The 25,307-nt window shown below is 35.8% G+C and overlaps 1 protein-coding gene across 1 annotated transcript in view; it reads right to left on the bottom strand.

The window, feature by feature from the left end:
- The window catches only part of LOC116574059 (E3 ubiquitin-protein ligase MYCBP2), a 211,509-nt gene that overhangs the window by 153,865 nt on the left and 32,337 nt on the right, over positions 1-25,307 (bottom strand). The window contains exons 12-18 of the mRNA XM_032314603.1: positions 24,394-24,475; positions 16,772-16,889; positions 11,325-11,529; positions 10,568-10,721; positions 2,478-2,650; positions 1,303-1,428; positions 1,082-1,209 (exon numbers count right to left, since the gene is read on the bottom strand). Coding sequence (XP_032170494.1) covers positions 1,082-1,209; positions 1,303-1,428; positions 2,478-2,650; positions 10,568-10,721; positions 11,325-11,529; positions 16,772-16,889; positions 24,394-24,475 — 986 coding nt within the window. The remainder of the gene's footprint in view (positions 1-1,081; positions 1,210-1,302; positions 1,429-2,477; positions 2,651-10,567; positions 10,722-11,324; positions 11,530-16,771; positions 16,890-24,393; positions 24,476-25,307) is intronic.

Below are 25,307 nucleotides of genomic sequence, written 5' to 3'. Positions count from 1 at the left end.
ATTATTTTTAATTTTTTTTATTTTTAATTTTTCTTGGAGAGAGAGTGTGAGAGCTTACACATGTGAGCAGGGGTCGGAGGTTGGGGAAGAGGGAGTGGGACAGAAAATCTTAAGCAGGCTCCATCCCCAGTGTGGAGCCCAACTTGGGGCTCAATCTCCAAAACCGAGTCAGAGACTCTTAACTGACTGAGCCACAGACATGCCTCTCTCTTTTATTTTTTTTATTTTTTATTTATTTATTTATTTTTTTTTAAAGATTTTATTTATTTATTTGACAGAGAGAGAAATCACAAGCAGGCAGAGAGGCAGGCAGAGAGAGAGGAGGAAGCAGGCTCCCTGCTGAGCAGAGAGCCCGTTGCGGGACTCGATCCCAGGACCCTGGGATCATGACCTGAGCCGAAGGCAGCGGCTTTAACCCACTGAGCCACCCAGGCGCCCCGCCTCTCTCTTTTATTTTAAAGGCAAAACCAGATTAATCTGAGAAGTGGAACATTCAAGATCTTAGTGAATTTTCAAAGTATGAGCACATCCTTTGCTTGGAATAACTGCAGACCCTTTCTGAGATGAACAGGTACAGTAAACTGAGGACTTTTGATTATTTTTATTTTGTCTAATAAAATCCATACCCCATATTCTATCTCTAGCTTCATCCCTGGTCCCTGCCTCAGGGTGATCATGTCAGTTTACAAAGGATTTGGCATCGAAAATGCTAAAAAACTTTTAAAGCTACATCAAAATGTCCCTGCATCAAAACAGCTGTGCACCCGTCATTAAAGTGGCTAACAGAAAGGAGGCATATCAAAATGTCCTGCTATTACTAGACCACTAGGAAGTTCAGTACAAATGACTGAGATGGACTAGTCTCTTTCAGCCTAAAATTATTAAAAAATCATTTTCTGTTCATTTTCTCCCATCTTGACTTTTGATTTTCTAATGAGTCCATGATCTAGTATTATCACATTACATTTTAGCAGAGTTTCCTCAAGTCCTCTATTATATATTATATGTATATAAAATCATAAACTAAGTCAAAACCAACATCTTCAAATAAAAAAGGGCAACAGTGTCAAAAACTGCTTACCTTAATTTTAGCAGTATATTCTCCTCTCCCTCCAAACAAACCAAGGCCACCAAGTAAAATATCAGTGTCAGCACTAAAACGTATAGCTTCTACTGAATGAGCAGAGTAACCCCAGCCCCCTCCATGACCTAAAGGATATAAATAATAATTAATGTTATAAAATATCTATGTATATATATTTCACTTAAATAACAATATTTCTTAAACATAAATATACATACTTTCAAACCTGTTTACTACACTATAATCTTCTTTGGAATAAACCTTCATTACTGCTTGAGTCTCCTCCTCTGTACTTGCAACACCCATTTTTAAATCCTGCATAGCTGCTAAGGTATCAAGGCAACCTAGAAACAAACAAAAATTCAACTCCTTGATATTAAAATTTCCCATTATATTGATGGTATGAGATGCTGTAGGGGACAAATTAAAATAATCAACTCTGAGTGTGCTCAAAAATGCACTCTAAGCTTTAAACAATGTTTCATGAAAGAATACCTATAACCAGTAAGAATTCTCTATTTGGGTAATTATATTTAAACACATTCTATATGTCAATGTTTTGTAAAAACTTGAAAAGTTGGACTCGCTCAATCTTTGAGTCTTTACAAGGTTCTTCCTTTTATGAAACTCTGAATTACTTTTAGATTCTTAAGAGTTCTACATGAGGAAGACATAGCAGGCTGAGAGAACCTTAACCAATGCAAGTTTTGGATGTTTACAATGATTACCACATGAAATTTAAGAAAAAGGAAGCAAGGAATTATATGTATGATCTATTTAATTATACTTAGAAATATGATTTCAGAGCTGAAAATTTTAGATAACCATAAATGAGTCTTCTTAAAAGCAATAAATAAGTAGTTACATGGATTGGTATATAACTTCTATGAAAAGAATATATATAAATTCTGAAAAAATGCTATATTTAAATTAAATAGAAGTGAAGTTGGTGTGCTGTGAAAATGGTGTTATATAAGAAAAAACAAGTAATATATACAAAATTCATAATTATATAAAAATATTTTGTAGAATTTATTTAAAAATGTATATAAATTAAAATTTATAATTATACATTTGAATATTCCATCTGCATCTCTAAAGTTTTTATATTAAAGCTGAAAAAAACAGTATTTAAAAAAATTTGCCTGATAGAAATTATATTCAGGAATGCTTTATGTTTGGCCATACATGAATTGTGTTGGTTCAAGTCTGATATGTTGGTGTTTGTGGGATTGATAAACTTCTTTAAGTTAGAGGATTTAATGTATATTGCAACTAGCATATTGTTGTTTAACACATATGAGAAAATAAAACACAAATCTAAATATTCTTTAAAAAAAATCCTCAGCACATATTAATGAAAATTAGCTGATCATCAAAAGAGCAACCCTACCTAGAATGTGCAAAGCTGCATGAGATCGGGTGGTGAGAGCCCTGGATCCTGTTGGTAAGGCAAGTTCAGGACTTAGAATACTGCATCTGGATTGCATGTCTGTTGCAGAGGGAAGTCTGGCATCAGCAACCACTGCATTGTAACACCACAGTTCTCTGGTATTTGGTCGAAACCTTCAAGAAAGAATAATCATAGCACTTCAACATACAGTTTCTAAATTTCCAAAGTACAACTGATGATACAAAGAGAATATAGTCAGCTTAAAGAGGACAAAATGTAGTTCATTATTTTCCGAGTTAAATATATAAATAAAATTATCTGTCACTAGAAGTGAAATAATTTGAATGAAACAGTATTATAGATCATGATACTTGATAAGTAACAGAGTAACAGCATACATATATGAAGCTTCTATACAACAAAAACTCCATAAAAAACGTTTAAAGACAAAGGGCAAGTTGAAAGAAAATAGGTGACAGGTGACACATACGTATGAGACAAAACAACAATATCCACAATCCTGTAAACCAATAAGAGACAATCCATCCAGTATCAAAAGCGGGCAAAAGACCTGGAATGCGGTTTTCAGAAAGAAAGCACTAGTAAAGTGTATGTAGATGTTCAAACACTAATAAACAGTAACCCATAAGCGACCCACAATACCCTCCATCATCTCATTTCTCTTATCTCTTCCACAAAAACATTCTCAAAAAGCTGCCTCTACTTCTTCACCACTTTTTCTTTTTGCTATGAATTCTTTTTGGAAAAGTTTTTATCAACTACACAGTACATACAAAATAATAGTAACAAAATATTTTCCAATGAGGTATGAAGAATAATGGATAATAATAATAATGAAGAATAATATGCACTAGTAAAAAGAAAATTACCACTATCTTTTAAGTACACTGGCTTTTCTTCCCTACTCAATTTCTTCCCTTTTCCTTCAAAATTACCTTGAATTACCTTGAATTTACAATTAGCAATTACCTTGAATTTCAAGAGTTTACCGTTCTCTTGCTTTTAAGATTTTTTTCATATGTTTATATCAAAATTGTGTATTACTTAAGTTTCATATTTTGAACCGTATATGAACAGGATACACTGTTCTTTCGTTGTTATCTTTCTTCAAACAATATTCTTACAATGTATTTTTACAGTGATGTATGACTCTGTAAGTTCACTCATTCTTGTTGTAAAATATTTTTTTAAGACTTTATCATTTATTTATTTGAAAGAGAAAGAACATGAGAAGGGGGAGGGTCAGAGGGAGAAGAAGCTGGCTCCCTGCTGAGCAGGGAGCCTGATGCGGGACTCGATCCTGGGACTCCAGGATCATGACCTGCGCTGAAGGCAGTTGCTTAACCAACTGAGCCACCCAGGCACCCATCTTGTTGTAAAATATTAAGAGTTCATGTGACTATATTACAACTATATGTCCATTCTGTTTTTGTTTTTTTTTTAAGATTTTATCTATTTATTTGAGAGAGAGAGAGAGAGAGAGAGGCAGAGCATGAAGGGGGAGGGTCAGAGGGAGAAGCAGACTCCCCCTGCTCTGCCAATGTGGGACTCCATCCCAGGATCCTGGGATCATGACCTGAGCCGAAGGCAGATGCTTAACTGACTGAGCCACCCAGGTGCCCCCTATTTGTCCATTCTATTACTGATAGCAAAAAAAACCAAAACAAAACAAAAACAAAACAACCATTCAATTTTCCAATAAAAAAAAAAAATGCTGCTGTGGATAATTTTAAACATAGCTCCTAAAGCTTAAGTACGAGACTAGACAGGAAGGAAGACCAAAGTAATCATTTTTTCATAACTCGTAAGCCTACATAGAAAATAATCATTTTTTTGAAGATCTGATTTGTGTCAGATACAGCTAACATTCAGATTCATTTATTAAGGATGGACTTCTCAATCAATGGTGCTTGATGATCCAAGTGTACTAAATATAAGAGAAACTAAACTCAACAATCCCACTTCCGGCATATATCCAAAAGAACTGAAAGGAGAACCTTGAGAAGTGGTATTTACACATTCACAATCATAGCAGCATTATCCACAACAGCCAAGAGGTAGAAGCAACTTAAGCAACCATGGATGGATGAGTGGGTAAATAAAATGCAGTAGAAACATACAATGGAATGTTATTCAGTCTTAAAAAATTCAGAAAGAATTCTGTCACAGGGTGCAATGTGAATGAATCTCAAGGACATGATGCTAAGTTAAATAAGCTAGTCACAAAAAAGACAAGTACTGTATGATTCCACTTCTTTATCAAAAGTTGTCAAATGCATAGACAGTAGATGGTGGCTGCTCCAGGGTGGAGGGAAGGAGAAGTGGAGAGTTGTTCTTTGGGGATAGAGTGTCAGTTTTACAAGATGAAAACACCTCTGGAGATCTACTAGACAACAGTGTGAATATACTTAACACTGCTGAATTATACACTTATAAATGGTAACATTTTATGTTTTTTAGCACAATTATTTTATGTATTTTATATGTATTTTAGCACAAAATTTTTTTATTTTAAACTTAAAAATAATACTTGGTGAAGAATAAATTCTATGAAAGTACCTGCTATAATTAGTACAATTGTTTATAATTTAATCTCTTAATCTAATTGGGTTTTTTTGGTGTGAGTTTATTTATTTTTCTCTGGTTGCTTTTAAAACTTTTCTCTTGGTCTTTAGTGTTGTATAGTTTCACTATAATTCTCCTGGTTGCAAATAATGGGAACACATAATTTCTAATATTTCTGAATTTAAATCTTTTTTTTTTTTTGGTTCTGGAAAATTCTTAGGCACTATCTCTTCAAATATTGTTTCTCCTCTATTTTCTCTAATCTCTAAAATTTCCTTCTTGGACTTCTATTAGATCTTTTCATTATATTCTTCAAATTTTTTTCATATTTTTTATATTCTTGTTTCTGTGGCATTTTGTGTAATTTCCTCTCAATTCTTCAAATCTGGTCTACTCATGCATTTAGGTAAACAACTATTCTTCACTTATAAAAGTTTTGTCTGGTTGTTTTTCAAATATGCCTCATCATTCTGAGTCTCATTATGAGTTTCTTTTGCTTGATCAATTTTATCTTTTATTTTTAAACATTACATATATAATTTATATTGTTTCTGCTAATTCCAAGATGAAACTGATCTTGTTGTTTGTCTTTAGCTGAATTTCACTAACAGTAATATTGTTTATATGTTAAGCAATCTTAGACTTTGTGCTCCTATTTGATGGAATGTTAATAAATGAAAACCCTATGGGGCCTAAACAGAGGAGGGGTTTTCTCTGAAGATGATTTACACTTGCCTTCTGCTGAAGACACAGGGGTATTACCTATTTAATCTCAGTTTAGCATCATTCCAAGGCCAGAAGCTTAACAGAGTTTCAGGATCAGTTTCCATCTTAGTCACCTCACAGCTAGCACAACATCTGTTTTCCAAACTGTAGCACTGCTTATCAGCATTTGTTCCTAGTGAAATCCCGTGTTTATAGTGCTGACTGCTTACTTCGCAAGGGTCACCGCATGAGGTATGACTTATTTTTATGCTGGCTTTCTTTCTTTGAGATGGGGGTGGAAAACAGGGGGAGTATATTAGCAACATCTTGGCTGAGTGTCAAGCCAATGTATAAAAATACAAACTTTTTTTTTTTTTTAAAGCATAGGCCCCCCTTCCAAGTGTTTAGTTTACCAAATTGCCAGAAGTGAAATGCCCCACTCACTCTTCAAACACCAGTCTAGTTTGCATATCTACCACTTCCATGAAATTATTCTCAAAATTGCAAATAACTTCTAAGTGGCTAAACCTAATGGAATTTTTTGTCATCTACTCAGGTAAGCCCTCAGCAGTATTCCAACATCACTCAACACTCTTCTTTTTGACCCACTCCCCCTTTAATTTCTATGTCTACACACACTCTTGCTTTTTCCCGTAGTTCGTAAACTGCTTCTTCTAGTCTCCCAACTAGTTTCTCCTATCTCACCTAACTTCTCTAAATCTTAAAAGCCCTCCTCAACCTACATCCTCTGTCTATGTGATCGTGTCCAATACCATAGCTTTAGATACACCTGTAAACTAAAAATTCTCAAATATATATCCCAGTCCAGAGCAGTCCTTTGAACCTGGCTCACTTAACATGTCAAAAACAGAAATCTTAAACAAAATCTGTCCCTTTCTCAACTTTTCCTGGCTTGGTTAATGCCACCATGTTTATTCAAATGCCAAAATCAGAACCTTGGAAATCATCCTTAACTACTTTCTTTCCTTAACCACTTTCCAATACAAGCAAGTTTTATTGGCTCTGTTCCAAAAAATATGCTGCTGACTGCTCCTCTCCATCACCCTCCCACCACTACCACTCTAAGTTTCATGCCATCATCTCTCCCCTGCACTGCTGCAGGAACCTCCTACAACTACTCTTGCCTCCTTCCCATTTATTTTTTCACAAAACAAGTATAATACTTAATGTCACTTCCCAAGTGACTTAATGTCACTTAATGTCAAAATCTTACAAAAACTTCCTATTTTGAAGAAAATTCTATTTCCTTAATCCAGCCTACAAAGTCCTACATGTTCTGGCCCTGCCTACCCCTCTGAATTTATTTCATGCTGCTCACTCACTATGCTTTAACCACACTAGGTTTCTACAAATTCCTAAAACACAACCAGGTTCTTGCACCAAAGTATTTGGGTCTATTAAGCTCTGCCTGCTCAGAAAACTTTCCCTAACTCTTCAAATGCTTGGTTCTTTCTTATACTTTAAGGTCTTAACTTAATTGTCTCCACTGAATGGAATATAGGTCAGTGCTGTTAACCTCAATTACAGCAACTCCTTCTTCTTTAACAATACTAAGTAAGATCTATAAAGTGTATTATTTATTCACTTTCATATAGTCTATATTTCTGTTTAAAAAAAAAGACAACTTCCCTATGAGCAAGGGAATCTTATCTGTATCTTACTGTACCAATCTTTGCTTACCATACAGAATCTATTTAATATTTACAGACTAAAATTAATAGCAAAAATTTAAAAAAAAAAAGCACTGTATACTGATGCTGGCAGTATGGGAAAATATGGATTCTCACTGCAGTTGGTGAGAGAGTACTGAAAGACAATTTAGCAGTATATATCAAAATTCTATGAGCCAATCTTTTGGCCCCGCAATTCCACTTCTTAAAAGCTATCTTATGGGAATACACTTCCATGAGTACAAAACTGTGTGTGTATATACACACCTGTTTTTGTGTGCTTACTCTGGCAATATAGGTAATACCAAAATATTAAAAAGTAACCTACAATGTTTGTTGATAGGGAAATATCCTAATAAGTGTATTTTGGTTTATCCAGACTATAGAATTCTATAGAGTTTAAATAACAAAGCAGTTGTTACTGTACTGACTTGGAAAGATCTACAAACTGTCATTTAGCCAAAAAAAAAAAAAAAAAACCTCAGCTTTTAAAATGAATATATTCTTATATACATTAAAAAACACATGCATTTTAAAAAAGTGTCAAACAATATATACCAAACTTTATACCTGTGACCCACAGAGGTTAGTAGGATTTGAGTGGGGGGGAAGAAAAACATCTGAAGGACCACACAATTCAAGTTTTGCTTTGCATTTGAAAAAGTAACATATGTGTTATTTGTGTAAATTTTGAAGTGGGAAATAAAATTGCTATTCTTTTTTTTTTTTTTTTAAGATTTTTATTTATTTGACAGGCAGAGATCACAAGTAGGCAGAGAGGTAGGCAGAGAGAGAGGAGGAAGCAGGCTCCCTGCTGAGCGGAGAGCCTGATGCAGGGTTCGATCCCAGCACCCTTGGATCATAACCTGAGCTGAAGGCAGAGGCTTTAACTCACTGAGCCACCCAGGTGCCCCTAAAATTGCTACTCTTAACATTTATCTGCTTTTTACAGATGCTAAGTTTCCAATTACTCGGGAGAAGTTAGCTGTTTTTTTTTTTTAAGATTTTATTTATTTAGTTGACAGGAGAGACAGAGATCAAAAGTAGGCAGAGAGGCAGGCCCAGAGAGAGAGGGGAAGCAGGCTCCCTGCTGAGCAGAAAGCCCAATGTGGGGCTCGGCCCCAAGATCCTGGGATCCTGACCTGAGCTGAAGGCAGAGGCTTTAACCCACTGAACCACCCAGGCGTCCCGAGAAGTTAGCTGTTAAGAATACAAAAGGAAGCAGACTCTGTTCGGGAAGGAAAGTCAAAGTGAGCTACTACTAAACCTACAGTGTGTAGTACTGCAAGTATTTAAACCCAAAGTGTAAGTATTGAATGAGAAACACAAAGGACATAAACCAGCCAGAAGTCAGGACAATGGAATAAAACTCTGATTCTGATTATAAGAAAACACCTTCTAGCTGTTTAATGAAACATTTGAGGAGACTACTCTTCATCTTTTAATCTCTGTTTTGGAACAAAGGAGTAAATATTCAAGGACCTGGCAAGGCATTTCAGATCACCCCTCCCAGTGCTTTCACCATTCGTGTAGAAGGCGAGGCTCAGCTAAACGCACACTACACTTCTGAGTTCTGTAGTTCTGTCAAGACTCCAGGGAAATAGCTCTAGTTATACTGTTAGAATCCAGTTCTGCTAGTAACTAATTTAAAGAATGTATTTCTAATTTAGTGAATGTATCCATAAACAAAGTCTCTACTGTTGATCTTTATTTTGTTAATGTAAATTTCTTTCGTTTAAAGATTAAACATATAAAGATAATAGAAAATAAAACATCAGTTTAAACCAAAATCCAAACCAGGGCTTGCTCTTTGGTAACTAAGACTCTTGTATACAGACTTGTCATCAGTAAATAACTAATGACTAGTCTTTCTTTACACCATGTGCCTTTCTATCCCCTCCAGACTATCTCACTGTGACCACTATAATTTTGGTTCTCAGCAGCTCATGTCTTTATAAGGATTACTATAAGACTACTCACCTCTAGTTTCTCCTTATCTAATCTATCCTGTATAATGCTGCTTGAGAAACTACAGAGTGCTACTCAATCAATTCTGGCTTCCAGGCCTTTCCACAAAATGAACACTAAGACAGTAGGCTGGTCAGCAACCTGGGAAGTACTGTAATTCCTTCACTCTGAATCCAGCCTTAGGACTGACAGAAAACATGGCTTAAGACCTGGCTGACTGACGGAAATGAAAGTAGGCATGGGCAGAGGAAGAAGACAAAGAAGTCTTTTCCCTTTCCTCATTGGTGCCACTTAAACCTTTCAATTTATCTAATTCCTGTCCACTGACTTTGGCCAAATAAACAATGAGATAGGGGGAAAGAAAAAAAAAAGGTAAGTCCTAAGATGCGTCAATCTGGTAATGCAGGGGATACCTCCTACTAGAATTTAAAGCCAGAAATGCTGAGGACAGAAATTCTCTTTACTCATGATACAAAGCACCATAACAAATTTAAAGTAAATACAACATAATTTGAATCTTTAGTGTACCTGTATCCATTCTCTACACTTTTACAGTTTGTAGAGTTTGGTAATCCTATACATTTCTACATTTCTCTATCAATATATGAATATTCATAAAGGGTTATCTTAATTATTCTATATTGTCTTTGGCACAATTTCTTCTACATAGCTCATAATAATTTGGTATATGGAAAACACAGACAAGATTGCTGACAGATCAAAAATAATTAACAACAGGATTCTTGAAAGTAAAACTGCTTAATATAATGACAGCAGCAAATAGTTCCGTAGCACGTACTATGTGCCTCTGCTCTAAATTCTTCACTCTTCATAACAATTTATGAGGTAGGTACTATTATCACTCCAAATTTATAAATGAGAGAAGAGAAGCACACAGAGTCAAAGTAGCCACTCCAAGGTGACACAGAAAGCACACTGTGGATCTGGAATAACGCAAGGCAGCCTGGCTCAGAACATACGCTTAAACATTGCACTACACTGCAAAGGTTCTGGGGAGCACAGTTAAACAAGAGAATTCTCATGTATAAAAGGTCTGCCTTATACCTGAATATTGTATCACCACAAGAGTATAATTTGATCAGAACTTATTTAATACTCTATTTTATGAACAGAGCTTACCTCCAAATGACATCATATACTGGATCAAGACACACACCAAATCCTTGCAGATCTTCTTGTTCAGAGTCATTAAAAGTTTTACAGCTCCCATCCACTTTATTTATCAGAAGACATTTAAATGGAGGAGGTTCTGATATAGAAGCAGGTACCAAGCCTTGGGGAAAGATATTTATCCATCTTGAAAATGCATTACCTTTTTATAATGCCTCAGCTTAGAAGGTAAGTATTATTTATAAGGGAAGTATTATTATTACATCCATTTTACAGATGAAGAAACTGAGACTTGAATAAATTAAAAACTTTAAGGTAATAGAATTAGTACCAAAACCTCACGCTGTCAAAATCCACAACTTATGCTCTTAATTTCTATACTGTATCACTCCATTATATAATTAGTTATGATCTCACAAATGCAAGTATACATTTATACCTATAGCTGGAACTTCAAAGTTTGACTTAAGTAACCTTTCACTGAAATTAATTTCTACCATTTCTTTAGCAAGAACCAATACAGAAAAATTCCTCCTTCCAATACAGGTTTTATCCTATCACAATTTATTTAGCTCATATTTCCACCACTCTCTAGCTTATAAATATTCACATAAACACAGACATTTAGAAGCTTCTTTTAAATTTCTTCAGATAGAAAAAACAAAAAGCTCTAAGATTATATATCTCATGATAGGTAAAGATGAACCATTTATTGTCAGTTATGACAAATATTTTGGGAAGAACATTTGTTTGTTTGGGGTATTACCTATTATGTGTTTACTGGCAAAAATTTCTGATGTAGCCAGCACATGAGAATTAATAAGTGCTTCATCAATTCGTAAGAAGGTCTGGTCCCCACTTGCACCTATCCAGGTAGCTTTTCGTCCATACTTTGATCCAATGTTAGGCATGGGAGCTGGTTTTGCATTCCAATATGGCACATCCAAAATTGGTCTACCCAGCTGTCCTTTCTAAAAGATTAAATAAACCATATTAACAACATTCCTAGATAAAAAATCTATAGATTTTTTATAAAGTTAAGACAGGAGACAAAAACAGGTCTATGAGAAATTATTCCTTATCAATTGCTAGTACCTTTTTTTAATTAACGAAATTCATGTGAAATTTAGACCAAAATTTGTAAAGGAATAAAATAATTTCTATTATTCTTAGGACCTCCCCCCCAATAATAAACCACAAAGTATATTATTAAAAAATAACAATAAAGCTGAAATACTTTTTCATCCAAGAAATTGCCCTGAAATACTGTCACCTGCATTTAAATGAAAAGTATAATAAGTATACAATGTTAAAAAATTAGCCTTACAAATTGTTCATTTAAAAAAAATCACTGAAAAAATATTTTTGATATTTTAAGTTGACAGTACTTAAGATGACAGAAAGTCACTACTATCTTCTACTATGTACTTTGATATTTTAAGTTGATAGTACTTAAGCTGATAGAAAGTCACTATTAAAATCAGAAGTCTGAAAATATTTGAACACTACAACTGTGAATACAATTAGAAAACTACATTTTTTTTACAAATGATGATGTGTTACTAAGTTATTTTACTTATGTTTCAAAATAAACAGCATAACTAAATAGTAAGGTATGATATCTCAAGTAAATAATTGTTAACTCACTTAAAAACTATGGCTGTCTATAGGTAGTAGGTTAGGTAAGAGTTTAATTTTAAAATAATAGAAAGTCTCTCATTACTAAGCTAGTAGTAGCTATCAAAGAATGCTGACAGTGGATGGGTAAACATATATCCACCCCTGGTTCAGGAGCTTGCCCTCCCTGCAAAGCACTAAGGAGGGTGGAAAATGCTGTCTCATGGCATCCAGGGTCATCTGCAAGTCCTGGGAATGAGAAATCATTAGCAAAAAACCTGAAGAACACTGGCGCACTGCAAATAGCCTGGTTAATTCTCACCCAACTATCAGGTTTCTAGCATGTTCTATCACTCCTTCAATACCACAGCAAGAAAATATAGCCACAAATTGACTGCAGAAGCAATGCAGCTTTAAGCCCTGAGTGGAACCAGGGGAGGGAACAATGTGGCAACCACACAAACAGAGAAGAAGCCCCAAATTTCACTGTTAATTCTCAGCTTCTTTGAATGTCTATCCTTATTTTCTGACCCCCAAAAAAGCACAAAAATGTGAACACTGAGCAAAGTATATAATATTCAAAGATATATTATGCTTTTAGAAGGAAAATAATTCTATTTGTCACTGACTACTGAAATAACTATCTATTCCCTACTATCAACCAACTAATGTAAAGAAAAGCAGTGTAAAAATACAAAAGATGCCTGGACAGGCCCATGGGATTCAGAATGTGGTTACACATAAGCCATAGTTAAGTTCATATAAGTTCCCAACAAGGACTTTTGCAGGTAGAGGACAAAAATGGCTGATTTCAATTACTATTCACATTCTCCCTCAAACAACAAAACCAACACACAGGACAAAGAAAACCACACATGACTCAAGTCTATAGCAGTTTAGGAAACAGCAGATCTGATGACCTTTCAGTCACCTGTAACCAAAAGGAAAAAAACAAATTCCAAGAGTCTTCACCCTGGACCTGCCACTGCAAGCTGGAGGGGGTGGAGAGTGCAAAAGGGCAGCTTCTGAGGGACAACAGTAAAGTACTGAGGTTAGAAAAAACACTGGCAAAATCATCTGCAAAGAGAAAATCTAACCCTTGACATCAAAATATGAAATGAAGGCACACAGCAACAGCTATAGGGAAAAGGCTTCAAAGCGTGCAGGACCACTTCTCACCCATGAGACTGACGCAAATTAAAAGATACGACAGAATATTCTGCTCACAAGGCATTTTCAACCACTGCTGGTGAGAATGCAAAAATGGCCCACAAAACAGCAGAGGCACTAACCTTCAACCCAGACAGCTACTCAAGAAACTTACCTCAGAGATACACCTCTACTAGTATTTATTGCTTTCACTGCAAAATATTGGAAAGTACTTGCAAAATATTGGGAAGTTGTATCCAAGCTTAAGAAACTGACTGAATGAACTATAGTGTATATGCACAAGGGTACTATGCAGATATTAAAAAAAAGAATGAGGAAGATCTCTACGAGCTATCACAGAATGATGTCTAGGAGATACAGTAAAGTGATAAGAGCAAAGTAAAGACGACCATATATAAAATGCTACCTTTTGAAAAATAAAGGGAAATAATTATATGTGTGTACATATATATAAACACACCTGTATCTATACAATACACACAGGAAGGATAGACTCGAAAACAATGAAGTTCATTACTTACAAGCATGGAGTAAAGGGGATATGGGAGGAAATGACACTTGACTGAATACATTACTATTTTTGTGTTACTTCAACTTCTGGAAACATGTTAATGTTCTACATATTCAAAAAAATAAAACTATATCTAAAGATATGAGAGGAGGGATCCTAAAATTAAAAGCAAACTGAAACAGTGCACTGGACCAGAAGCCCCTTTCGTTAGAAGTCTGAGGACAGGAAATAACAGGTGTCAGCATTTTCACCAGTGTATTCCCAGGAATGGGGAAGAAGACTGTTATCACAGGCAGAAGAGGAACACCACTGTTTAACAGTCTTTTGAATCGGCCCCCTTTTCTGCCCTCCCTTTGGTATCCCTAGGGAACATCATTCATTGGTCCAGGAAAAAGTTATCTCCATGTTGAAAGGGCATCTCTCTCACCCAACCCCTGACATCTTACTCACTTTACAGAGAGGAACCCCTGCCCCAGGATAGGGTGAGACAAATAGACCTGTAAAAGGGCTTATTTTCAGGGACAAGGAGAAGAAGGGTTGTTCGTGGCTGTTGCTGCTCCTCACAAAGAATCTGTTATTTGTAACTATGCTTATGAATATTAACTTTTTTTTTAAATTAAAAAAAAAATGGCAAACTGAAACAAATGAATCCAACTCTGTTTCAAAGGAGTAACATAATCCCACTGAAATGGGGTGGGGGAAAGAGCCCAAGAAACTTATAAACCTTATACCTTTAGCTGTGGGGAAGGACACAGGTGAGGGGGGCAGGAGTGAGAGTGAAAGACAAATCGTGAACTCCTTGTTTTTATAATGGTGTGGGAAAAGCAAATATAAAACTATTTTACCATACTTTAGGACTGAGTGAATGAGAAATAAATGTACTCATAGTACATAGCAAGAATTCTTACTTCAGAGGAAAAGAAACAAACACAGAAAGGGTGAAGGTTAAGAAAGACCCCTGTGGGGATGGGCTGGAATGGGCTTCTGATTTCTAAAATACCCTCATGTATGTATATATGCATAAACATGTGTACCGGGGATCTAAAGACACCCCACTGCAAGGAATACACCTAGTGCCTAAAACTAGTTTCCATTAAAAAGGACCCTTGTTTTTGCAGAAATGGCTGCTTCTAGGACTGATACAGAGAAGCCAGAAACAACTGGTTACGCCAGGAAGTAAGGAAATGCCCCCAAAGTGAAGAGGCATGTCACAAGAACACGGGAGCCAGCTCGAAAGGACTCTGATCCATGAAATCTGAGATAGTCTATGCACCCAAATAATTATGGACAGTAATGAGGAAAATACAAATACATGCATCTGGACCAAAAAACCCCCCAAAACAAAACAAAACAAAAACCAAATGAGAAAGAAGGGTGCCTGCTTACAATAAAAGGCAAAGGGCTAACTGGTAAATGTAAGGGGGTGCTGGAGTTGGAAAATCATCATTTTGCAATCATTATAGTAAAGACTGGTTTAGGCAAGAATGGGAATCTAAATCTTGGGGGAAACTGTAAGAGAAGCATATACCTTAAAACTATCTTATTAAAAGAGTCAACCCATAAACTGCTTATTAGCTTCAAGAGAAAAAAATACTAATTATGCAGTGGAAAAATCAGACATTTTCCAGGTGGGCATTTTGTGCCTTCAGATGTGATACCTGTGGAGAACACAATATCACTTACATAGCATTTTGGCCTGGAATACACAACCTACATCTAAACATGGAAATATCAGAAAAACAAAAATAAGGACCATTTTATTAAAACAACAATAACAACAACCAAAACCCAAAGTACCATACTCTTAAAAAATGTCAATGCCATCATGATAGACAAAGAAAAGATATAGAAATGGTACAGATTAAAGGAGACTAAAGAGACATCACAGTCAGATGCAATACCTGATCTTAAATTAAAGGAGACCAAAAAATGCCAAAAAAATAACTGTTGGATCAATCAAAAAAATACAAGTATTCAGGAATAAAGGATCATAATATATGCAAAGTTACTCTTAAAGGATTCAGGAAAAAATATGTTTTACACACACACACACACACACACACACACACACACACAGTGCTTAAGAGAGAACAAGAGCATGCATGTGCAAGTGATAATGCAAATCAAAATGTTACCAAGTAGGTGAAGCTGGTTCAAGAGTACAAAGGTGTTCTATGTACTATTCTTACTTTTTGCAATCTTTCTGTAGTTTAAAAGCATTTCCAAATAAAAGATTTTTTTCTTAAAGTACACATTTACATTTTTAAAAAAATCAATAGCTGCAAATTATATCCCAGAGATTTAGGTTATGGAGTTATGAATAGTTACCCACATCAGAGATGATATAGGCTTATTAGCACAGTCTTACAAGGCTTTTCCTTGATCTCTACTATGCCCAAATTATATAAAGCTTCTCAGAACATTTTCATTCTTTTCAAGCTTTGGCAGAAAGAGAACAAAACAGGCAATAGACAGAGACAGAGAAAGAAAAGCAGAGGAAAAAGAAACTATAATTTTAAAGAAATCTAGTAAGAAAACCAGGCTTTTAAGAAGTTCTAAGTTAGAAAAAGTTCTATATGTTAAGAAAAATGAATCCTTGCAAGCCACTTGGGAAATAAGCTCTCAAATGACAGAATAACTCTACTGAATGCTTAAAGGACTTTGACCTGGGATAAACATGTCAAATTCTAACATAATTGTTAAATTTAATAAATTCTAATAGTACACTAGAGAAGAAAATTATTTCACAGTAATGTCATTCAGGTCTTGTATATGCTGGATGTGGAGACAGGAAATATGCATATGCAGTAATTATAACACAAGAATTGCACTGAAACCAGAAAAAAACAGCTGACACAGACAAACTGTAAGGCAATGGTACAATGTAATACTATTAACGCTTAAAAATTCCTTACAGAAAAACTTCCAAATGTGAAGACCTGTCCGTCCATTAAAAGTACGGCCGTGTGGTTGCTGCCTGCAGTAACTTGTGTGCTAGGGCCTGGCAAAGCTTGAACAAGAGTGGGACATCCCCTAGGTTAAAAAAAAAAAAAAAAAAAATTAAGTCAATTTCTTATAAGACTCAACTGAAATAAAAAGCAATAAATAAACATTGCAATAAGGAATAGAAGAAATAAAAGGCACTAATAGTATACTTAGTATTTATTAAAGTACCATATGCCTGCCTTCATATACAAAGATAGGTGCCAGATATACAAAGATGAAAAAGATATTAACACTGACTTTAAAGAGATTATTAAAAAGATTTCCTAAATTTACTACCCTACTTATGGACACAAATTTTTTTTTTTTTAAGGAAGAAAGTTATATTTTACAGGAAGGATTTGTGGAGTTATATAGAACAGAAGAGTTGCAGAAATGCTTGCGACGCAGGGAAACATAATTTTTATTTTTTTTTTCTGAAAGACTGGTGCTACCTTTGTTTTTAAAAGGAAAAAAATTATCTTTTATAGCAATGGCACATTAGAGATCTCTGTAAATATTTATACGATGAAATAAAAATCATACACTGCTTTAACAGGAATTCAATCCAGGAGCTATATGAAACGATCAATCTTATATCCTTTTTTCTACCTTTTTAAGCGAGCTATAATTTTAGATTTTAATAGAGTGGTTAATGAAATCAGAATACAGTAGAACAAGAGGCATGAGAGCCGTGACTGGACACCTAGACACTAGAGCTAGACTGCCTGCCCGGCTGTAAATCCCGGCCCCACCACACAATAGCACTTGGACCAAGACTATGAACAATGTACTCATCCTTCTTGTATTTTAGTTTTCTCTTCTATAACATAAGAGGATAATATGAAACAGTACCTACCCTGTAGGGTTCCTATGAACAACAGAGAAGCTCACACATGTCAAGTGTTTGGATCAATGTCTAGCACACAGTTAGCAATGAGTAAATGGTAACTAATACAATAAATGACATCCTTATATCTATTGCATCCATTCTCGTATGATTTTATTATTTATTTATTAATCACTTTTAGTAATCACTTTCTATAACTAGAATAACCACTGTAGAAACAGTCAACAAATAATAGGAGGCTCTATTTTAGAGACAAGTCTGATAAATTTTTTTTAAATTTAATTTTTTTATTTAGAGAGACAGAGCACAAGCAGGCAGGAGGAGCAAAGGGGGAGGGAGAGAGAATCTCCACACAAAAAAAGAAAAATAAAGAACCAACAGCTAAAAGGAAAATGAAGCTCAATGAGGCTTTGTTCCTTTTAAGATGACAGAGATTTATGTAAGTTTAAAAGCATGAGTAGAAATAAAAAGGCTAAAGGTACAATTTAGAGAGGAGAAACAAAACAGCGAGATTCCCAAGGAAAAGGTAGGTAGGCTTCATAGCATGTACAAGAACAGGTCCCTCTTTCAAAGTAATACGAAGAAGCAAAAGAAGTAGTATAGATGTAGATAGGTTTATAGAGTCGGTGGGGTGAAGAACTTCCCACCTAATGGATTTTGTTTTTGCTGTGATGTGAACAGAAGTCACGTGTTAAGAGGAAGAAGGAAATGGGTAAGCAGAGGATTTGAAGATTACAGAAAAGGCATGGTGGTGAATGGAACAAATACATATGCAGATCAGGAGTTTTTAACTGAGATTCAAAGGACTTCTAGGAAGTCTGTGAGTAAGCTTCAGAGCTTCTGTGAACCTCCTAAATTTATAAGTTAACCTTTATGTGTATATTCTTATATCTACTGTCCTGAAGACAGACCCCATCTTTCACCAAATTCTCAAGAGGTGTTAAACCAAATAGTGCAAAACCACAAAGCAGAACAATGACTGCCCATTGTAGAGCCCTGGATCAATCTGGAAGTCAGGTAACAATCTGCACACATACAGTGATTCATTTTTTTCCAGAAGCCTAAGTTAGACATCAAAAACATGGACAGAGTGATCCATGCTGAAGTTTTGCCATGCCCTAGCATTGAGATCAAGAGGGAAAGAAAATGGTTACTGATAAGAGTCTAGGTGAAGAAAATCAACAATCTCTTTAACTTGGAGAGAAAATAAAGTAAAAAAGGTTAGAAGAGAGTAAAAACATAGAGGGCAGTGGGGAATGAAGTACTGATAAAGTCAAAGGCCGAGTAAAGTAAAACTAAGTAACAGAAGGAATTATCACCAGATTATGAGGTGTTTAAACTCAAGAATTCAGAGTTGGAGTTGTGCTGGATACAAGATGGGTCCTGGGAATAACTACCATGAATGTGGAAGTAAAATTCACTATATAGAAGGCGTCAAGATTAAGTATATTGTATGGGACGACGGACAAGGATACAAAAGTCACTCACGAATGTGACAAGACTCAGAGTGAGAATATACTGTCAAACAAGATACTAAATCTTCAGTGAATGAAAGGCTACTGAGTGAATGGTAAGTAATGAAAGGGGAAGAGAGCAGAATGGCCTTGCCTCAAAAGAGCAGTAGTTTTTTCAACTTGTGGAGGGAGTAATATGACCAAGAATAGTAGTGAAAGGTAAATGGTTTTCAACCCTGAGCTACAGGGAGCTTTGCCAAAACAAAAACAAACAAACAAACAAAAACCCACAATGGCCCCAAGTGTTATATAGTGAACTAATGCTCTCTAAATGACCAGTAGCAAAGAATAAAGGGAACGTTCTAACAACAGTTAAAGTCTCTGTAGTTTGCAAAGCACTTTTACATAAAACCTATCACTGATTATTAAAATAACTCAGGGTAGATCTGAGGAGCTTAGAGCATTTTCCCAAAAGCTGGTGGCAGACTTTCTAAAACAGTCTTTGAACTCTTTCCATAATATTAGTGAGCCCATTTATTAAATTAGTTTGAATACACAGGAAGAACAGAAAACATGTGTATGGTTGCATGCATGTGTACACACTAAGCATTTCACATACACTGCACTAATTCTTCAACAGTCCTATGGGATATTTAACGTAAAGCCTAGTAAATTGCAATTAGGTAGTTGGTAATAGATGAAGCAAAGATTTCAAACTTGTCTAAACGGTTCTAGATACTATGATTGGATAATATATTAACGCAGAATGAAGATAGTCTACCAAGAAAAAGAAGAAACTCAAAGACACTTTAAGAATGACCAAAATTCTACTGAAAAACAGAGAATAAAAGCCTCTATAATCTTTTACTAAAAATGATTTTTTAAAAAGTGGAATTCAGACATTCAGAAGCATACTGAACAAAAGAAACAAACCAAAAAGAGGGCTAGTAGACACATCATGAAAATGTCCAAAAGCCTTCACGAGCTTTCTGACTTACTTTAAAAAGCAGCAGCTAACATCACTGAGCACTTACCGTGGACTAGGCCCTGAGCTAAGTGAGTGACAGGCATGATCTTCCTGAATTCTCGCAAGAACCTTCTCAGGGAAATATATTTACTCCAATTAAACAGAGGAAGAGACAGAGACAGAGACAGAGACAAGTTAAGTAAACTTGGCCAAGGTCATATGGGTACCAAGTGATAGAATCAGGACCCAAACTAGAGAATGAATTCATTTTGCCAACACAACACATTAAGTAAGAAGACCATCAATAACATTTTGTTAATCTTTGCCACCATGCACACTTCAATACTGACCTTCCATTAACCACACATTATTAATGTGTGCTATACAATAAATTCCAGTTAAAAGCACTTGATTTACCAGACATTTTTAAAATTGCCCCCCAACCATACACTTTAAGTAAATATCTACTAAATGTCTTCTTTGTGTCAGTTAACATGTATGCTATAGGGATTCTGTTCCTCCACATACGTGGTCAATTTGATTCTCAACTTCTACCACAGTTCTTGTGTCTTGCCTCCCAAGTCCGACATGGGTCAAGACAAATAGGGTAACTAGAGGGGTTATAAAAGAAATGGTTTTGGCTAATTTCTGTTTAGGACACCCAGGCATAGTGTGTAAGCATTATTTCACTGGGCTACCCAGTTTACTCTTCCTACACCAGATGCTACATCCTTCCAGTTACAATAATCAATGGAACCAGGAATCAAAATGTACCTGTGGGAAAAGAACAGCATCAAGCAGTTAAAGCAGACCCCACCAGAGTTTAATCTTTTTTTTTTTTTAAAGATTTTATTTATTTCATAGACAGAGATCACAAGTAAGCAGAGAGGCAGGCAGAGAGAGAGAGGAGGAAGCAGGCTCCTTACCGAGTGGAGAGCCCAATGCAGGGCTCGATCCCAGGACCCTGAGACCATGACCTGAGCTGAAGGCAGAGGCTTTAACCCACTGAGCCACCCAGGCGCCCCAGAGTTTAATCTTCTCAAGAAACCCTGATATCTTTTTAATAATTTAAACCTATTATATTTTTGTGAAGATGATAAATTCCAGCTATTCGAAATACTCAGCATATTGCTATGATACCATCACCTGAAGCAAGTCAGCGCAAATTAAGGGACAGTGCTCACTGATATAATCAGGTCTATGAGACAATGTTTTTATTTTTAGGTAACTTCTTTATTTTAAAAGCTGACAAGAGTACTTCTCTTTCGGGGGACCTGGGTGGCTCAGTAGGTTAAAGCCTCTGCCTTCAGCTCAGGTCATGATCTTGGGGTCCTGGGATCAAGCCCCGCATCGGGCTCTCCGCTCAGCAGGGAGCCTGCTTCCTCCTTTCTCACTGTCTGCCTCTCTGCCTACTTGTGATCTCTGTCTGTCAAATAAATAAATAAAATCTTAAAAAAAAAAAAAGTACTTCTCTTTCAATAGCCATTACACCTCAATGTGGTGTAGCAGAATCTTGTGCTCATGCTGCCTGTTCTTCATATCGCACAATTACCTCAGGGCTGTGACTTGATTATACTCATGATTTTCACTATTTCCTTCCCACTCAGGAGAGGCCATGAAATATAATTATTTGCCGATTATTTTCTGCCCTCTTGCTGCACATGATTGATGGTCCATCATGTCTAACTGTAATGCACTTTTCTCAGCTTATACCATGACTACAAAATTATCAACATGAGCAACAATGATGATGATGACAATGAAGATTATGATAAACCCTCTTCTGTGTCATGAGCCTCAGTGAAAAACAGAAAAGTTGACAAATTCTTCCCCATACAAATTACAACTCTGACTCAGTCTCTGCATATCACTGATGTCATTCAACTATAAAGCAAAATATCTGTTGCCTTCTAACACCTGTGACAGTAACTGCTCAACCCTGCAAGGCACTGATATTTTACCATGCCCAATGTCCAATATTCAAATGTCATATCCAGTGACATCTGAGAAACTGATTCTGCCAAAGACCTTTTGCTCTCTTTCTAAGCACGATATTGGTCATTAAGATTGCAGTAGCGTTTGTTAACTAGAATTAAAACATTTAAATAAAAGGAAAAAGATTGTGACCGCTTTACAAATCTCTTGACAAGAATATTAAATGGATGCTACACTTATATTTTTAGTGAGAAATTCAACTTAATGGTTCCTTAATTATCTCTTCTCATTAGCAACAACATTCATCAAAGTAACTAAGGTTATGCCATTTCATACCCATTTTGTGTGCACTGCAAATGGATCTGACCCTACCCATGAGGGACAAACAGTGAACCGACCTTAATCCTGATGCACATTAGAGTATGGACAGTTTTTAGGAAAAAAACTCTTGATCCTATCCAGCACTACCCTTGCTGCCTCCATCCACCTCCACCCTACCCGCAACTCCCAACATATTCTTCTTAGAAATTCTTGAGGTAGAATCCAGCATAGGATTTCTGAAGTTCCCTAGGTAATTCCAGTGTGCAGCCAGGATTAAGAATCACTGGTCTTTACCATATAAATGGCAATAACTGCATCCCTGCCAGAGTAATGGGGTGGTTTCAGAACAGAGTGAAAATTCTGGATTTTACTTAAGGACTAGAGTAATTCACCGTACATAAAAGAGAAACCATATACACCCAGTTGATTCTGGCAGGTATCTTAAAAGTACAAGAGAGAAAGAGGCAGAGTAGAGATTCACAAAAGAAAGAAGGTTCTTATGGCAAAATGAATCAGAGTAAGTCAAGTCTGGCCTGAAGCTGCCGTACATATCTCCAGGCTTAATCAATTAGGCTGGTTTCAATGGCAGCCATATACGTGGATCACTGAGACCTCTGACAACCTACTTCAGGGAGCAGAGCTGAGATGCTGTCCCTTTGGATCCATGAGGCCATTCTTCTCCCCTAGGTTGCTATCAGCCATGTCTGAGCATGGTAAGGTATAATGCTTGACCATCCTGCCCGATATGGGGCTTCTCCAAGGGCAACCCCAGCTTAAGAACACCACACTGCCTGCCTGAAACTCTCTCAGAACCTCACTTCACTCTAGACAGTTCCTACTCTATCCTTCTTCCTTTTTTCCTCTCACAGGGTCAGATCTGCATTGTGTTTGACAGTTTTCCCTGCTTATTCCTGCGCTTTTCCCTTTCATCTTCCACAGGAGCTTTCTCCCAATGACTCCTTTGCACATGACATCCTGTCTTAGTAATCTCTTCTTGAAGTCCTGAACTAATAAAGATAGATTTTCTATACTTTCAGCCAAAAGCATTCTCACTTCTATTATTAAGCAGGAAATGGATTCAGCTGGCATAAGGAAAGCCAAAGTAACAAGGACTTAAACAAGATAGAAGTTTATTTCTCTCTCAGCTGAGCATCCACTTGTAAGAAGCCAATGTGGCAATTCTACGGTGTCAGGGACTGGGACTCTCTTTGTCTTGTAGCTCTGCCAGTCTCAATGTGTGGTTTCGAAGTTATGATTGCTGTATCGACTTCTCCAGTTCCTGCCACTACACATAGATTCCAGGCCACAAGCTGGGAAGCAAGGACAGGAAGTGGAAGAGTACTTCCCTCCCCTTTAACAGCATGGTTCCAAAGCACATTTTAATTTACACGGCTATATCCTGCAGCAATGGAGGCAGGAAAATGAAGTCTTTACTGCATGGTCATGTCACCAACAAAAACTCTACTCCCAAATGAGGCAGGGAAGAAGGAGTATAAGGCAATGTCTGATAGTCTCCACCACCAATAGTTCTTTACTATTCCGGATAAGTCAGTTTCCTCTGAGAGACTGCGAATTCTATTTAAAGATTATCAAAATGCTTCTATGATTTCATGTTAATATTAGATCAAAATTTCAAAACTGAAAACATTAAGGGATATGAATGAATCCACTGATTTTTAAAAATGCAATTAAAAATGTAATTTAAAAATGCAATTTGGGGATATCCACTGTCTTTTCTATTGCTATGAACAGCCTTTAAGAAAGTAATAATTACTAAGAATACGGAAGAATTTTGTAATAATCATAGTCACTCTTCTATTTTAAATGTATAAAACATAAATCAATATTTCTTCTGAAGCCACAAAATCATCTATCTCCACAAAAGCACTCAACCACAAAATCAAGATCCACCAATGATTTATGGGCCACATTTTGCAAAACAATGGCATAAACACGATTTCAAGTATAGAAATACATATTTAGAAAGAAAAAAAAGAAAACGTATCTTCAAACAAAAAGTCCTAGTACCTGGAATTGACATCTCCATGTCCTAGCTGCCCATGCTGCCCATATCCAAACGTATAGACATCTCCATTTTCCATTAAAACCACTGAAAACAAAATATACAGCTTTATTATATGTATTTTTTATTTGTCATAACAATACTGAAAGCAGTATAATATACACTATTTAAAATTTACAGAGCCATTAAAATGTGTAATTGACATGAATAGATAAAGAATATGTAATATACATATATACAATGTAATATTATTCAGCTATGAAAAAGAATGAAATCTTGCCATCTGCAACGACATGGATGGACGTAGAGAGTAAGAGAAAGTCAGAAAAAGACAAATACCTTATGATTTCATTCATATGTTGAGTTCAAGAAACAAAACAAATGGGCATAGGGGAAAAAAAGAGATTGAGAGAGACAAAGCAAAAAACAGAATCTTAACTACAGAGAACCAACTGACGGTTACCAGAGGGGAGGGGGGTGGAAGGATCGATGAAATAGGTAATGGGGATTAAAGAGTGCCCTAGTCACATGAGGACCAAATGTTTAAAACAAAAACTTAAAAAAAAAAAATGGGTAATTGAATCACAGGAAATTTATACTTAGTAATATAGTATAATTTTAGTTCTGTAAAATATTTGTATAGATTATAAAAATGTACAATGTTTTACATAATACATTAAAATTCTTATAAATGCCATTTAATAATATCAATATTTATAAGATACCAGTTTGGGCCAACTGTAAAACCTTTTTAATAATGAGTAGATTATTCCATAGAAAATAATGTTCTCTCATATCTAGGATAATTATATAGGCAGCACATGGGTTTGAGCTCTGTACAATTATGCACAACTTCAGTGAAATGTTGTAATTTTAATATCTGTCAATGCTTGTCAAATAAGGAAATACATTTAGTACC

The sequence above is a fragment of the Mustela erminea genome, chromosome 15, assembly GCF_009829155.1.
Source record: "Mustela erminea isolate mMusErm1 chromosome 15, mMusErm1.Pri, whole genome shotgun sequence".
In the NCBI taxonomy this organism is placed as follows: Eukaryota; Metazoa; Chordata; class Mammalia; order Carnivora; family Mustelidae; genus Mustela; species Mustela erminea.
This window is presented reverse-complemented; position numbering and strand designations above follow the sequence as displayed.